This window comes from Argopecten irradians, chromosome 11, assembly GCF_041381155.1.
Source record: "Argopecten irradians isolate NY chromosome 11, Ai_NY, whole genome shotgun sequence".
Lineage (NCBI taxonomy): Eukaryota > Metazoa > Mollusca > Bivalvia > Pectinida > Pectinidae > Argopecten > Argopecten irradians.
In genome coordinates, this window is record NC_091144.1 from 15,254,470 (window position 1) to 15,273,287 (window position 18,818).

An 18,818-nucleotide genomic window follows, 5' to 3' on the forward strand; every position below is an offset into this window, starting at 1 on the left:
GTTATCTCTATCTTTGCATGCGTTTGTCTTTTTTAAATGATGTTAGATTTAGTGGCTGATGTTATTATTTATTTTGCATTGTTATTCATTTCATTTCACGTGTTAGTGTCAGCAATGATTGTTAATGATTTTGTTTCCCATGTTATTGCCAGAATGTTACGTGATTTTTATGTGAAACTTTGTTAGCATCAACAGAACATGTGATTATTTACGTGACCACGTTACAAGTATCGTTGGAAACGTTATTTTGTTTTGAAAGCGTTATTTTTTTCGTGGAAATACCACTGCCTATTGTTCTCATTGACCCCCTACGGCGACAGCGCAGTGAGCCAGCGGGCAAGCTTCGCTAGTGTGTTGACCACTCACCCATTACGAGAGCACGGCTCCCAATATATAGTCGACTGGCGGTATCTGAATTTGAATCTGAATCTGACTGGCGGTATCGCTGTCACTGTATCGCTACCGTATCGCATGTGCTGTGCAACTGAGCATGGAATATATATAGTTTTCAGTTACTATATTTACAGTTCTTTTTCTCCAAAGTTTGCATTCACTGTATAAACTTATTGAAAATTCCTGACATATTAGGGTTGTGTTGGAATCGGCAAGGACGTTTAAATCCTTGGAATCGGTCATAGTTTAACTACACTGTACAAAGATTTGATGTTTTTTAACATATTGTGTATTTCCAGTTTATTGATTATTACGTTATAAATATAATATATAAATATGTTTCTGATAACGTACGTAATCTGTTTTGATTAACGAAATTGTGTACATTTCTTGTATGGCTGATTAACAAAATTATTTGTCGAAGTTATGCATATTATGGAATCTGTTTTGATTAACGAAATTGTGTACATTTCTTGAATGGCTGATTTATATATATTACAACATTATTTGAGGCATATTTTGGAACAAGTGCTATATATTCAAAATGAACATTACAAAATCTACTATAATTCTATATGATATGTCGTATCGTACAGGGAAGACACAAATAAATATCAAATGCACGTCCCTTGAATACAGTTACAATACGCATGATGCAAACTGACATGCATTTATTTAATTAAATACACTGTATTGTACGTTTTGTCTACGTTATGAAAAGTGAAATATATATTCAAGTTCATGCTAAAATCACTGTCAAAACAAACTCCATTGTATCCGACTTAATTTGCTACCGCACGGGGACATGTAACATGCGCAGCGACCCGTGAAAATCGCCCGCGGGTCAAGCAGTCGTGGATCTTTTAATTTTTTTTTTAAGTATTATTATCTGCGCTAGAAGGCCGTTACCATTATTTTTTTATGTACTGTTTGGAATCGGCTTGTTAACTTAAGCCGTTAACTTTTAACTTCAACAAAGATTATTGAAAAATGGTACCGCGACATAGAGTCATCTAGCTAAAGGAAAACTATACTCTACTATCAAAGAATTTGTGTCATGATAAAATGAGGTGTGTTCTCCTTTCAAGACACTCGGAGTCATTAGTTGCCGGACACCTAGATATCCGCATTTTGGTGTCAGGACATGTATTGTGGTAACGAGACTTATTTGGTGCGTGACGTCATCGACCCTTTGCGAGGCAGCGCAGCTCATCACTATCAATGCTTGCATACGGCGCTCGACACACCTACCTGTGATTTTCAAAAACGTCTTTTCAGCGATTGGGGATTGTTGCTACGTTTCTCTGATTTTTTTTATTGTTAAATAGCATTGTCATGAACTTTCGTTTTCTTATAAAATGTTAAGCAATGCGGGACGAAAGCGTAATTGTGAGAACCGCGATGAACAACGTAACCCTGTACAATTTCACCTGGATGCGGAGGCTGGTGGATAATTATGTATATTTAATGAGGGTAAAACTTTCGTGTAGATTTCTTACCTTTTTTCAATGATTTATGCATTCTTTCTAGAGACTGTAGTAAAATGTAACACATACTTGTATTCATCTTAGCGATTAACATTTTCCTACATATTTAATTCTCCCTCGCTCTTTCTTTCTTTCTCTGCCTCCCTCTCTGAGTGACAGCACTTATAGGTTCTCGCCATGTCTGCTAGTGTGATTATCCTGTTTAGACAGGAATTCACACTAGACCTATACACGGTGGAGAAGGTTAACGGAATCGTGATGCGCCCTGACTTACGACGCTCGACTTACGGGGCGCTTATATTAAGGCGGCACTAGTAGGAGCACGAAGCGAGAAAATGGCCGACAATAATTGTATACACTTTATAGACAAAGATATTGAAAGGGAACATTAACATTGAAAGTTGCTAGTAGACGTAAAAATTTCTCTTTATGAGTTGCAAATTGGTTGAAATCTTAGCGAAGTACGGGATTAGCTGGGCGGGTGGTTACGTTAAGTATAGTAATCTTCAGAATATGCACACAAGTCATCTACAAGTATTTAAACCAGAGACTTAATAGTTTTACTGTAATTTAGTAGACATGTAATATTCTATCATAAATTTTGATTCATATGTTGTATATGGGGGTGGGGGTTTATACGTATCGACATTAGATCTACATTGAAATCACGCAAAAACTGCAGATAATTATAACATTTAAATATTGTGGAACTACACGTGTCAAAATTCATGTTGTCAGAAACATTTTAATTGTCAATCTGTTTTAGTGCATTACAAACACAATAATTACTTCTTTTTATTTATTTTGAATTCCAGAACGGTTTAAGAAACAAAACTATGTACATTAATTATAGGAATGAATAAAAATCACGATTTTGATCAGATATTAATATTTCCATTCCAGGTTCTGCATCCCATTGAGAACATCTTGGGAAATTTCTGTAATCGTTGAATCCATTTGTATGTGTATGCTTATAAGAAGTTTACTTGAGTAAAAAGTATTGTTTAAACTAATAAATAAACAGGCCGCGATATTTCCCGGGAGACATTGGGATGATCTTTCCTCGTGAGCTTTGAATCGATCCAAACTTCAAGTGGAACCTTAAGTACTAATTGCCATCATTTATAAGTATGACATCGAACAAGTTTTATGTTGACAGCTGACGGCGGAATTTGAAGATAAAGATTTGCTTCCTTTTGTTGATAAATACAGTTTTATACGGACCAACAGAGGGCCCTAAGACCAATTTTAGAGGTTTCTGAATTTTGATCTAAACCTCTTAAACGTCTATAAATGGTCTCTGGTGGGTCCATAAATAAAATATATCAAATGTAGCTAATTTTCGGATCCCTGTGATATTACCATATATACATGAAAACAAGTCGATGCTTTATTTATGTATGTATGACAACAGAAACATGTACAAATGTATTGGTTTATGATAAATTGACATTTTTATCCGATTATGTGTCAAAGAAAGATTTGTTTTCCAGCACCAATATTCAGAATTTGTTAAAATAACGGCAAAATACTTAATTTTTAACAAGTTTCGTCAGGATTAGCCTATGTGCCTTTTTATTCCGTATTAACCCTTAATATTAGGACTTTTCCTTAGAATTCCGATTCGATCAGAAAAATTAAGTATTCTGCCGTAAAATTAAAGGCCCATTACCTTTCCGGAGCAAAATATAAAGGTTTGTTAAAAAACATTTATAACATCAGAAAATGCGTACCGATGACCTAAAATAAGGTTACGACACCAAACATATGCAAGTTTTCCTGCGTAATATATGAAAACATAGCCCGAGATACTCTGGCCCTGACACCAAACGGTGTCGGCTTATTCCAGGTTTTCGAGTACTACTGCGCTCTGGCCCTAAACCAGACACTATTTGTCATAATGTCTAAGTCTGGTGTCAGGGCCAGAGTATCTCGGGCTAATGAAAACAGTGGAGAGTCAATTCGCTGTATTGCCGTCTGGCGCAGTGATAGTCAACTACCGCCCGGTATTTAGGACGACGGCGGGAAACATAATACGACCCGCGTTATGAAAATAAACATGTTATTTATTTTAATCAAATCGTTCAGAAGGTGATAATAAATATAGTATTAACGGAAAGTTAATAATTTTTGCGACTCTACAAAATTATCGATCTTGTTTTACATTCCCATTAAAAAAAATTAAAGCCGTTTCGGAAAGGTAGTGGGCCTTTAAGTATTTTTCTGTCCGCTGTCGGCGCCGTGACGGCCGACTAACAAACCATCAGAGGCTATCAGTTACAAGTACCCACCTTTGTTTACATGCACGGCTATCTAATGTTACAAAGTCGGGGTCAAACTTTTCCGATGCGACAGTGAAATTAACACATTCGGCGATAGAATTAAATATTTCGTCGGTTATATTAATACTTTCTGCGCGAAGATTAACAGATTTTCTGACTGACGTTGGTAATTATCGAGCGGACGCGCCGAGCCGTGACGGCCGAGTACACACGGCTTGCACAGGTAAACATTAAACGGGCCAAGCTATCCGATTGTAGACTACCCCTGTTTACGTCATGCATGCACTAAAACTACTTTATTTTTCTCTAATTCTTGCTACCTGGCGAAACATGCATTTTCAACCTTTTTTTCGGGAGAGTTCCGATACGAGCGGTAAAATATGAATTACTGTTTGTACTGATGTGAATTGTGTTGATACTAAATGCTGTTCGAGGTTCTCGTTTCAGATATCGTAAGACCAGAGAAGAAGATCGAAGAAAATACCAGGCTGACGTTATGATGCAAAACTTATCAGCTGAAGAGGATTAATCTTGAAATAAATGAAATTATACGACATAAGTTCACGTGTTAATTTTTACCAATTTCCAATTTGTAAAGCTTGTCTACACACCTTGTATACATGGCTTCGATCTGCGATTGAAGACGATTCTGTAGTTCTAGATCATTGATATTCAATTAATATAGTATACAAATGTACCTGAGGTTCTCGTTACAGATATCATAGTGTAGGACAAGAGAAGATCGAAGGAAATACCAACCTGACGTCATCACTTGTGTTAACTGTTGAAAAGCTGAAGAGGACAATAAAATTGATCGTGTTGATTTTTTTTTTTTTTTTTACATCCCTGAAAAACTTTGATATATTTTCCCTATAAATGGCGTTTTGTAACACCAATCACAGAGTTCCTTTGATGTGGTCACAGGTAACCTTCAACCCCTCACCGATCTGTCGACACCCGAATGCCAATCCCACTCGAAACTTCCAACGATTAACAATGGATTTCATCAGACCCATATCACGCTTGCGCGTCATTGCGTAAAGAAATCAATCTGATCATCAAATCCATTACAACATCTGTCAGTCTGGTTTAGACTATGTTCCTAATTTGATCAGTAATTAAAATAGTGATACCTCTGCAAACTTTGCATTTTATTACTGCTTATCCATACATCAAATTACAGATAACATATATACAAGTATTATCTATAAGTATCATATTTTAATATTAATGAATTAAGTGTATATCTTAATCAGTGCCGTCTATGAACAATACCTTTTAGAAAACAATTAGGGGCGTAATTAAATGCTCGACATATCATTGAGTAATAATACAAAGATTTTTTTACTACATACAGTTGAGTTCTGGTGATTTTTATGAACGTATTAATCAGTATCAATTTCTAAAAATATCGAAGAAATGTCTGCATCCTCGACTCACTCATGTCACACAAACGCCCGCCACCGCCCCATGTATACAGACCGCACACCCCTCCCCGTCATGAAATAACTATCCACCCAGCGTGAACCATGACGACCTTTCTGTTCCTGTCAATTTTATCAGTACCTGGTCATCACGTGTGCAGCCACGCGTAAACTGTAATATGGTGTGTTTTATTTAAGTGACTGCGGACCAAATCGAGTTACCAACAGAATTTAACAACTTTTCATTTCAAAATACAAGTCAACGTATTATGAGATATTTTATATAAAGACTAAATGGTAATATTTCAAAATGAAAAAAAAAAGTTTCACGTTCTAATATACGACTTTTCAGGACACGCACGTCTTTGTTTATCTACTACACTAAACCCAGATATATGCACGATTTTAACAGATTAAAAAGAAACTTTCTATCTAATTACAGTTTTTGGTTTTGGAGTCCTTGACTATTCATTTAGGTACGACGATGTGTTCCGATAAGAATTAGATAAAATAAATAGTATTGTATAATATTAACACACAGTTGTGTAGTCGTACTTATGGTACATGTGTACTTATGGTACATGTTCTTCGACTACTATTTTATGGTGTATGGGGAACTGGGAAGATTCCCACTCGAAGTAAATATCAAACTGAGAATGCTGTGTTTTTGGAATAGACTTATACAAAATGAAAATAAATTAAGTAGCATACTTTATAAACTAATTTCGAAGTTACATTTCGAAGGAATATACACATTTTAATGGATATCTTTCATTAAAAATATTTTTGACGAATCTGGTCAGTCAAATATCTTCCTCAATGAAATACAAATGATTAACAGTTTTTATAAAAGTTTTATGAAACAACGCCTTCAAGATCAGTTTATACAAAAATGGTTCTCAGGTGTGGAAAACTCCTCAAGAGACAGACTTATCTAATATATAAAAAAGAATTTGGATTTGAAAATTATCTTATAAAATTATCGGAAATGAATAGAGTATACATAACTAAATTCCGTACATCAAATTTAAAAATTCCAATTGAGACTGGAAGATGGCGTAATGTTGAGAAACGTGAAAGAATATGCCATTTATGCAATGAAAATATCGGGGATGAATTTCACTATCTTTTTGTATGTAAACACGAAGAAATAAAAAAAATATACGTATTAAATATATCCCACAGTATTATTATAGTAATCCCACTCTTCATAAGATGGGTGGCTTTATAGGTATTTGTAATATCCAATTATTGAAGAAGGTGTCTCTATTCATTAGAAAAATGATGGTATTTTTGTAGATGTGAATAAAAGCTATGATAGTAGTACGGTATAAGTATTGTTAATTTTCAAATTAATTTTCCATATTTTAGTAATTGGTAATGATATATATTGTCCATCCTGCCACGTGCAGTTAAAAATGTAACTTGTATAATCCATGTAACACATTTTAATGTGTCTGGGAGACTATAATGAAATCTTTGAAACTATCTTCTGAGTTGCAGTGACATGGATTAATTACATATTAGAGTACCCGTACACTGGTTAGGCAAGTCTGTGAATCAAAAGCACGACAGGTGGGCTTTCCACGTGTTTTCGTGAGGTATGACCCCGTTGTCTTGGTCACGCTAGAACCCCGCGGCGATTTACATGCCAAGCCACGCAACCGTGCAACCGTATTAGTTCTCAGGTAACTTTCTGGGTACGACTTCGCCAATTTTCGTTATGGGTTCGTTGGAATGGCCACGCGTGTGATTTAGAGAGTACCCGCTGGCGGTTAATGGCCAACCTTTGTCCATGGTCCGTAAACATGAGGTTAAAAGAGAAATGTTAGTGATAGATTGGATTAAATATCCCTCTTGCTAAATAACATTTTTGTGAGAAATCGATTTTTATTTTTTTTATATTATATATATATATATATACAATTAACCAGGCAATTCACGCTAAAAATATGTATATAACCAGAAATATAGTTCCATAAATGCACACGATTCAATAAAACACGTAACGCAATAAGTCGGTGGATTTTATGAATAGTAAAGAAATTTGTAAAGTGAGTTTGACCAAAAGACATAACGGCCGAGTATAAAATAATATATATCATTACTGGGTTTGCGCTGGTGTTCCATAACTGAGGTCCTCAGATTGAATGGGGTCCTTTTAATACATCCTTGATATACAAAGTTCATTTGTTCATTTTTTTTTATTTCAAGTTTAATACGATCTTTGATCAATCTAAATGATTCAACCTGCGGGCCGATTATAAACAATCAGGTAAAAAGTGGTTTCAAAAGTATTTAGTGTTTCATGTATATCGACAAAACACATGAAATTAATGAGAATAATTAAAACAGATGACATGGGTCGTTTAGCTGTACTTTTTTTGTAGATCAATCGATACAATCCATAAATATCTTCATAATTCCTTCCACGGTAAAAAAAAATTGTGTGAGTCCATATTCGTCATATCTTCTAGGTCCAAAATCTGCTGCATAAAGTCTATGAATACATTATTGTTTTTGTCAAAACTGCATACTACTTTTAAAACCACTGCTCCGTTAAATCAGTATCGTTTAGTACAGTAGTTGAGTGATGACATGCTGTGAGAACACGTGGACGACATTACATCTTTTGCTTATCCGTACAGTTAATTGAAAGAAGTCTACAAATAGTCAATTAAAGAAGTCGTATCACCTGACTGGCTATAATGTTTAAAATTGTCTGAAAAATGAACATTATTCTTTATGAAAAATGTCACCGTGCCTCATGGGCTATGTCATGAATACTATTACCCAATCACATAACAAGCGTACCTTGATTGGTATTAATTGACTCCGCCCCTTGTCATCACTTCTCTCGCTGAATCTTGAATTGACAATTTTTTCAATTCATTTTATTCCGACCCGACTTCAGTAACAAGCGGCCCTTTAATGACCTGGGGGTTGTTTTTTTCTGTGGGCTTAGTCGTTTATCTTCATAATTTTGAAGGGGGACTTCTAACACGACCATGAAGATTTGTCTCATACTGTTTTAGAGCTGATATTTCGCGATGACATAGTGACCTTGATGATGCAACATATCGATTTGATATGGTCCAAAGCTAGCTCGTGGAGTGACCGCATTTGTGTTAGGTACTTGAACACAACTAGAAGTGACTGGTTAGCTTGACAAATTTGGACGTTTACTAACCTAAGAATACGGATGTAACATATAGTAACTAGTACTAAGGATCTATTCATACAGGATTTTTTTCGCAGAGACTTAGCTAGAACTGTAAATATAGTAACTGAAAACTATATATATTCCATGCTCAGTTGCACAGCACATGCGATACGGTAGCGATACAGTGACAGCGATACCGCCAGTCGACTATATATTGGGAGCCGTGCTCTCGTTATGGGTGAGTGGTCAACACACTAGCGAAGCTTGCCCGCTGGCTCACTGCGCTGTCGCCGTAGGGGGTCAATGAGAACAATAGGCAGTGGTATTTCCACGAAAAAAAATAACGCTTTCAAAACAAAATAACGTTTCCAACGATACTTGTAACGTGGTCACGTAAATAATCACATGTTCTGTTGATGCTAACAAAGTTTCACATAAAAATCACGTAACATTCTGGCAATAACATGGGAAACAAAATCATTAACAATCATTGCTGACACTAACACGTGAAATGAAATGAATAACAATGCAAAATAAATAATAACATCAGCCACTAAATCTAACATCATTTAAAAAAGACAAACGCATGCAAAGATAGAGATAACACAGCAGCAAAAATATAACGTGTGCTAGAAAATAATAACATGCTTTTAGTTAAAGATAACTAAAATTTTGATAATAACAGTAAAACAGATATAACCAACATAAGTATTTAAAAAATCACGAATATGGTTAAAATAACAGTTTAAGAACGAAAATTAACAGAACAGGGCTACCAGTATTATACTTTTCCAATAATATAGAAACATCCAATTTCAGAAAGATTCTATCAATATTTTATTTTCATGTTTTTAGTTCTGTAGGTAAAAAAGATACTAACTTGTATTCCTTTTAGTTTTTGAATACCTTTTACCAGATCAGAGTAATGTAAACTAAAGAAATTCATAATTTTCCAAAGATTATGTGTTGGACATTACCTCAGATGGGTTTTCGTTTAACAGTTTTAGTTCTTTCTCTTCTAATTTCTCTAAGACCTGGGAGACGGGAATTTCTCTCTCAATATTCTCCTCTGGATTAGTGTCAGCGATACTGAAACAGAGAACAATGGAGATATCATCAGTGGCCATTACCATTAATTCAATAGTAATAACAATATAATATCTTCTGATGCTTTAGTGTGGCAGACACTGACTGGGATCACAGCGGGCTGTCGAGTATATGAGGGAGGTGTGATTACCATAATAGAGAGCACTGGTATCACCATGATGGTTATATGACAGCTCCCTGTGGCTATGATCACCATACAACCAATTATTGTTCTGAGTCAAAACTATGGTGATTATGACTTTATAAGAGAAAAATAATTTTTTGTGTATAAAAAAAATTCACAATATTGTCAGAAGAATACATAATATATTTGATCTATTACTTATTATTTTGCTAATGAAATTTTTGCAATCAGGCCATAATGGCATTGTCCAGCAAAATCGTAAAAATATCACCCCCCACAAATATTACCAGCTGCCAGTATATGGTAATTATTTCAGTAAGGTATCTGTCAGTAAAATATCCTTTTTGCTTTTATTATAATTTTTGAGGTACTAAACCATCTACTTCACCTCAGGCCTTCTGTCAATTTTGTTTACATTGATAGAAATATTTAAATCATCTGATGAATTACCTACATGGGAATCAAAACCATGAGCATAAGTAAATATAGGTGTTTTAGTTTCCCATGGAATGACCCTTGGTGGCTCATATTTTTACCAAGTATATCTAAACAAGATGTTATTCATCATTTATAAGGATGGAAGTTAACATAGAAAATTAGAAATGTTTACAGATATCTAAAATAAATTTAATTATATTTAGATTACCTGTGGTAGAGAAACTTGGAATACATGTTCCTTGTTTGTTGTTTATGTCGACTTTTATCCTTTCTTGGCACACATTTCATCTGAAATGTATCAAAATTGTTATCGGAATATCTAAGAAAAAGTAATAAACTAATTTGCTAGAGTTTGGTACGTATACCCAAGATGTAGTAATTCTCCACAAAGCGGTAAAGGAAATTTCAATTCAAACCGATATGGTGAGAAACCAAAATCTCACCATTTTATATTCAATTTCAAGAATATAATGATTCAATGAAATTGAAACATAAACCATAACTTTAAAAAGAAAGAAAACTTATATTCTCCGATACAGATACTGGACAATTTTAACATGACTCACCTGCATATCTCTAGCTACACAATCATAATAAAACTCCCTTAGCCACTTCCAATCATCCTGAAAATGAAACGACACCTCATTTATGATAATATTTGGTGTTAAATTGTTTGATTCATTTTTTTTTATTTAATACTGTAACATTAATCTACAAATTTTTAATACATAAATCATTATATGCGTTGATAATGGATATTTGATAATGTAATTTATGAGATCATAAATCAACACAAGAGTATAGATTTGATGTAGAATTACTGATCAAAACATGGAACTTATGTAACTGAAGTAGATGTTTGTGTATAACTAACTAGTTGACAAGTAGATGTTTGTGTATAACTAACTAGTTGACAAGTAGATGTTTGTGTATAACTAACTAGTTGACAAGTAGATGTTTGTGTATAACTAACTAGTTGACAAGTAGATGTTTGTGTATAACTAACTAGTTGACAAGTAGATGTTTGTGTATAACTAACTAGTTGACAAGTAGATGTTTGTGTATAACTAACTAGTTGACAAGTAGATGTTTGTGTATAACTAACTAGTTGACAAGTAGATGTTTGTGTATAACTAACTAGTTGCCAAGTAGATGTTTGTGTATAACTAACTAGTTGACAAGTAGATGAGATGTTTGTGTATAACTAACTAGTTGACAAGTAGATGTTTGTGTATAACTAACTAGTTGACAAGTAGATGTTTGTGTATAACTACTGAAGTAGATGTTTGTGTATAACTAACTAGTTGACAAGTAGATGTTTGTGTATAACTAACTAGTTGACAAGTAGATGTTTGTGTATAACTAACTAGTTGACAAGTAGATGTTTGTGTATAACTAACTAGTTGACAAGTAGATGTTTGTGTATAACTAACTAGTTGACAAGTAGATGTTTGTGTATAACTAACTAGTTGGTTTGGTTTGTTTAGTTTTACGTCCTATTAACAGCCAGGGTCATGTAAGGACGTGCCAGGTTTGTTGGTGGAGGAAAGCCGGAGTACCCGGAGAAAAACCACCGGCCAGCGGTCAGTACCTGGCAACTGCCCCACATGGGATTCGAACCCGCATCCCAGAGGTGGAGGGCTTGTGGTAATATGTCGGGACATCTTAACCACTCGGCCACCGCGGCCCCGAGTATACACAAACATGTTGACAACTAGTTGACAAGTAGATGTTTGTGTATAACTAACTAGTTGACAAGTAGATGTTTGTGTATAACTACTGAAGTAGATGTTTGTGTATAACTAACTAGTTGACAAGTAGATGTTTGTGTATAACTAACTAGTTGACAAGTAGATGTTTGTGTATAACTAACTAGTTGACAAGTAGATGTTTGTGTATAACTAACTAGTTGACAAGTAGATGTTTGTGTATAACTAACTAGTTGACAAGTAGATGTTTGTGTATAACTAACTAGTTGACAAGTAGATGTTTGTGTATAACTAACTAGTTGACAAGTAGATGTTTGTGTATAACTACTGAAGTAGATGTTTGTGTATAACTACTGAAGTAGATGTTTGTGTATAACTACTGAAGTAGATGTTTGTGTATAACTACTGAAGTAGATGTTTGTGTATAACTACTGAAGTAGATGTTTGTGTATAACTACTGAAGTAGATGTTTGTGTATAACTACTGAAGTAGATGTTTGTGTATAACTACTGAAGTAGATGTTTGTGTATAACTACTGAAGTAGATGTTTGTGTATAACTACTGAAGTAGATGTTTGTGTACAACTACTGAAGTAGATGTTTGTGTATAACTACTGAAGTAGATGTTTGTGTATAACTACTGAAGTAGATGTTTGTGTATAACTAACTAGTTGACAAGTAGATGTTTGTGTATAACTAACTAGTTGACAAGTAGATGTTTGTGTTTATAATTAACAAACTAGAAAGTTTTACCTAGAAAGTTTTACTTGTTGCTGACAAAGCTGATATGATATGCATAACATTTGAAAGTTTTACCTGTTGTTGACGAAGTAAATGTTTGTGTATATCAAACTCATCCAGTAGAAGTGATTTTCCAATTCTATGAACCATCATACTAATGTGTGACCGGCTGAAGGGTATCTTTAGTAGCTTCTTAATATTCTGTAAAATAAAACAGAGAATTTTATACTACTGTTTTATAAGCTATCAATTAATGTATGAGTTAACGTTTATAATTAAATTTTTTGAAAATTTATTCTGTGAAATTCATAATTCTGAAAGCAGTACAGTATTTTTGCATGTGTATTGCACACTTTAAATATTATTTTAAATTACAAAATTATGAAATTGAGATAAACATCTAACCAATCTTCTTGTTCAGGAATGATATAAATAACCCTGTTTAAAACAGATAAAGAGACATGAAAGTCCAAAGTCTTTTTTAATAATTACTACATGTACAGCTTTTTAATACAACACGACTAGCGTTTGTATTAATGCTATCCGGTTTACTATTAATGTGTAGGACTGAGTAGGACTTGCCCTACAATGACATCTAGTGGTGACCTCTTGAACCATTTCATTCATAAACTTCCATTTATAAATTCCCTATTCATTGAATAATATTCCTTTGGACCAATCAGTAGTCATGGGAAGACTGCCTTCTAATTGGTAGAATACACAGAGTGTGTATAGAATACACAGAGTGTTATATAATACACAGCCCATCTAGGTCAACTGGTGCCTGCTGGTGACTCCTCTATCCAACTTACATAATCTCTGTTAATGATAATTCAAATTAGACTTACTATCTAAGGCTTATAGACATAAGAGTTTTAAAGTAAGCTAATCATAAACCCTTTTTGTGTACTTTAAAATAATGTTTTTAAATGAATGTTAAACACAGATCTAAGGTAAAGGCAATATAACTTATAAGGCTGCCCTCATATGTGCATGGTTTTACCAAAATAAGTGTATGTGCAACATTAGAAACAAGAGTATATTAAGGATAAAAACTCATTTTAATGAAGACTTTTTTTCTTTGTAATTTTCATGTAGGAACTTTAATTAAGAAAAATGTCAAACAAAACATTTGTATTTTCTGTGATCAGTTGAATATGTTCTTGAAATAATTGATATTAAAGTCTTTATAATATGGTTTATATATTTTGATTTTGGAAATTCATTTGATTTCATTCTATTTTTTCTGTTTCTGCTGCATTGTATTTGCAGTACTTTGAGTACTTTGATTGATATATAGTAATACCTGTGCGTTGGTGATGACATCCACCTCTCCTGTTAGATCTAACGAGTTACCAGCCATCTCTATACTACTAAGATAAGACTTGCTGCTCTGGTGTTGGGTAAAGTCGTGGATATTCTGTTCCACCACAGATGTTTGCCTCAGCCAGTTAGATGGCGGTACATTCAGGTTTGTGTTCCTCTGTAGTAGTGAGAAGTTTGGAGAAAAATGAACTGTGGCATTCTTCAAAATGGCCATCGATTTTACTTCCTTATTTGAATCCTTCTCTTTCTGAACTGCAGTATGTGGCATCTGAAATCAAACAGGATGTTTACACCAAGTGTCATTTATTTTAAATTTTGATATTAAAAATTAAAGCTGATCACATACTAGAATGAATATACGTACCCAGCCTACTATACCTTTCGACCGGGTACGAATTGGTCCCTATGTGTCGTAATGGAGCAGCGCCTCTGAAAATCACTCGGGCACAATTTTCCATACTTCCTTGTAGGTTTCCGATTAATTTATGCGTATACAAGCATTTACATAATGTTGTTATCCTAAACAAACATAACTACCATTCTTAATATATATCGTACCACTCACAAGACATCAAATTCATATTTTGAAGACTTCCGGTATAAATTCTCTTCAGAAAGGCCTTCATATATGTATATGCAAAAAAAATATGTCTAGCTGAGAATTTGATATTTTATACGGTTCAGTTTTATTGTCTAGTAGGTAAGCGATATAAAACAAATAAGATAACTGCATGCAAACGTTTTACTAATGGTTTGCATAACCATTACTTTGCTCCATTATCAGTAATAGGCACCAATTGTAGCTCTAAAGACGACATCATTTCCTGTCTAAAAGTCTTTTGAGCTACAATATTGCAGCTAATCACATACTTGCCTGTCTGGAATATCTAAAAATAATAGAGGCATTTAATACCTTAAGTTGGAGTCACATAACTGTAACAGATATAGAAATAAAAACTTTCATCCTTAAAATCATATTTATGATGAAACAACAACAGTTGTACTTGAAGGGAAACAATCAGAAAAAATACCAGTTACGTCAGGAGTACCTCAAGGAACCTGTTTGGGCCCAATACTCTTCCTCATATACATAAACGACTTCCCAGAATACATCAAACACAGCACCCTCAGACTCTTTGCAGATGACAGCATATTATACAAAACCATACATAACACACAAGATGCACTTAAATTACAAAAAGATCTAGACGCAGCAGGTAGGTGGGAGGAAGATTGGTTAATGTCCTTCCACCTGGACAAGTGTAAGCATCTCAAACAAACACACAAAGACCAACTATAATATACACAAACTCCATGACCACAAATTACAACAAGTAACATCTTGCAAATACCTAGGAATCACAATACAAAATAACTTACGATGAGACACGCACATCAACAACATAACAGCCAATGCTATCAAGACACTAGGATTCTTGAAACGAAACCTACAGATAAACTCACAACATATAAAAGAACATGCGTACAAAGCCATAGTCAGACCCAAACAGGAGTACTGCTCCTCCGTATGGGACCCCCACAAGACAAATCAAATCATGCAAATTGAAAAAACACAACGCAGAGCAGCACGCTACAAAAGAAGCAGATACCACAACACAAGTTCAGTACAAGACATGATGGAAAACCTCAACTGGACCTCACTACAAACACGCAGAACAAGAACACGTTTAATTTTATTTTATAAAATCATTTAATGGATTTAATGGAAAATAATGGACGCAGGCTAGAAGCCTCTATGTCCATATCATAAGACATAATATAAACTAATTATATTGTCACTGGTAAAGTTGTATACAAGTACTCAATAAAATTATTTATCAGTAATTATTATAGATATTGTCCTTCATATGGTTATCTAGCAGTATCTCAAAATCTTTAGTAGTCTCTGCATTAACGACAGACTCTGGTAGACAATTCCAGGTATCAACTACCCTAAACGTGAAAGAGTTTTTCCTTAGCTCCGTGTTGCAACGTTGTTTATACAGCTTAAATTTATGGCCTCGAGTTCTTTCGTTCGTATCATAAACAAATATGTTAGAGGTAACTCTCTCGTCGAATTTTTTGTTTACAATCTTAAAAACGTTTATTAAATCCCCTCTAATACTGCTATGTTTAAGTGTTGGGAGTTTCAGTTTTTTTTAATCGCTCTTCGTATGACAGATCTTTAAATCCTGGTAGAAGCTTGGTATTTGTAGCTCTCCGTTGTACGTTTTCTATCATCTGACAGTCTTTAAGTTTATATGGGCTCCATGCGCTGGCTACATATTCAAAGTGCGGTCTTACCAGTGCCTTAAATAACTGTTTAAACATCGTTTCGTCTAGATATGTAAACGATCTTCTGATAATGCCGAGGACCGAGTTTGCTTTATTTATAGAATTTTGAATATGGGTCCGAATGTCCGAATTGGCATCTACCGTTACTCCTATGTCTTTTTCGCTGACAATTTTTTCCAGTATGACTTCTCCAGATTGGTTCGCGAGAAGATGTGTTCTGTTATTATTTGGCGATCCCTTAACTTGCAGTACCTTGCATTTATTCGGATGAAATTTTAGAAGCCAGTCATCTGACCACTTTTGAAGATTATCCAGGTCTGCTTGTAGAATTTCCCGATCCTCTTCATTTCCTATTTTGCGGTATAATTTAGTATCATCGGCGAATAGAGGACATGAGGAAGCAGTATTCTCTGGCATGTCATTAATATAGAGGACAAAAAGAATAGGTCCAAAAACGCTTCCTTGGGGAATTCTGCTAAGTATGTTCTGTAAATTAGATGCAGATCCGTTTACCACCACTTTTTGATGTCTATCACTTAGAAAATTTTCTACCCATTTAACAGTTCTTGTGCTGATTCCATAATTGTATAGTTTGTGTTTGTTTTTGATGTCTATCACTTAGAAAATTTTCTACCCATTTAACAGTTCTTGTGCTGATTCCATAATTGTATAGTTTGTGTATTGTGTAATTATTATTTATTCATTTTATTTTTATAAAATTAACACCATCATGTGGCAATAAACTATAGTCAAATTCTTAATCTGACAGACTTCAGGACTAGACAATCAAACCCATTCACATATATATATTCAAACAGTCATTTTTTTCCACACACAATTAAACAATGGAACATCCTACCGGTGGCTACAGTAAAAAGCACTACACTAGAGGTCTTCAAGTCACATATCCAAAAAACAGAACTTGAAGACCTAAACCCCACTCCCTAAAATTTCTATCATAATTTTTTATCTTATAACTGTCACTAAAAGAAAATTTAAAAATAACATGCACCTTCACGATCACTGTAAAAAAACTTCACTCTTTTTTATCCACAATCACGCCTCTGCCAATCTGCACAATATAATCATCGGCATCGATGGAATTGTGTTCTTTATAAGAAGAAGAAGGCGACACTATACTCATCTACAAATAATTAAATAAATGGCGCAGTTATTTAAATACTCAAAATGTCCTAAATTAATGAAACATTTTAGCCTGTAGCTAACGACATGTCTTCCCAGTAAAAAATATCATAAATCCAATAGATACGCGATTTTTTTTCGAACTTTTGATTTTACTGGAGTCTCGATCAGTGTCGACCTGTTAGGTATATCGCGTGCGTTTTGTCCATCATAAAATAAAACAACTTACCGGTTGTGCCATATTCGCTAACCTGCTCGCCGCCATGTCGTTAGATTGATGAATATACTCTTTGTTGTAGAAAAACTTCCTTTCGCTTACATTTTTCCTGTCAAAATGTTCCAGTGTCTTCCAGAACTTGTACCATTATCATTCCGTTCTATTCAAACACTTCAGTGACTGCGTACAGAATTATCTAAAAATGTAAATGAATCTACTGCACCCGGGACTTAAAATTCCGGAACCAAGCCAATCAAATAATCCGGAAAAATGAAATTAATAATAATAAAATAATAGGAAACAAATAAAATATAGATAAATAAATTAATTATATGACTTACTGAAATATGAAATCTACGATTTTAAGTATAATGATTCAAAATACAAAAATATACCAAATATAGCCAAGAACATGTTTAGATTTTTTTTCCATTTAAATAAATATCTTTAAAAAGTGATCCAATTTGGGTAGCGTTGACGCCAAGTATCTCTGGTTTAACATACACATACGTTTCTGCTATATTTAACCATACCAGCTTTATTTCATAAGAACTATTTAATAAAATCATACTCTACATGGTACTAAAGTACCATTACTAGACCTCTAAAACGTCCAAAATGGTCTTACGGCACTCTGGTGCATGGGTACATGATAATATAATCAGTAACTAATTCTCAGATCCCTATGTGATATATTGCACCAATTGCTGTTGAGACGATGTTAGGGGAACAGTGGAATCAGATTGCCTGATTGATTCCCCCCCCCCCCCCTCTCTTGATTTATTTCTAGTGGAGAAACTATTCACTAGTTAATTCTTTTCCCTTTCTATTTATTTCTAGAGGGGATATTGGTTAGCTGATTCTTTCTCCTTCCTTGTGTCTCTTTATTTTTAGGGGAACTCCCTTTCCCAATTACATTTAGGGGAAAGACTATTGACTAGTTGATTCCTCCCCTCCTCTCAATTTACTT

General features: G+C 34.3%; 1 protein-coding gene across 1 annotated transcript in view; it reads right to left on the reverse strand.

The window, feature by feature from the left end:
* Positions 1-18,027, reverse strand: part of LOC138334422 (erythroid differentiation-related factor 1-like) — a 38,269-nt gene extending 20,242 nt beyond the window's left edge. The window contains exons 1-6 of the mRNA XM_069283089.1: positions 17,861-18,027; positions 14,174-14,461; positions 12,943-13,068; positions 10,985-11,041; positions 10,627-10,706; positions 9,712-9,838 (exon numbers count right to left, since the gene is read on the reverse strand). Of these exons, the coding sequence (XP_069139190.1) occupies positions 9,712-9,838; positions 10,627-10,706; positions 10,985-11,041; positions 12,943-13,068; positions 14,174-14,461; positions 17,861-17,896 (714 nt within the window). The 5' untranslated portion in view covers positions 17,897-18,027. The remainder of the gene's footprint in view (positions 1-9,711; positions 9,839-10,626; positions 10,707-10,984; positions 11,042-12,942; positions 13,069-14,173; positions 14,462-17,860) is intronic.
* Positions 18,028-18,818: the final 791 nt, after the last annotated feature.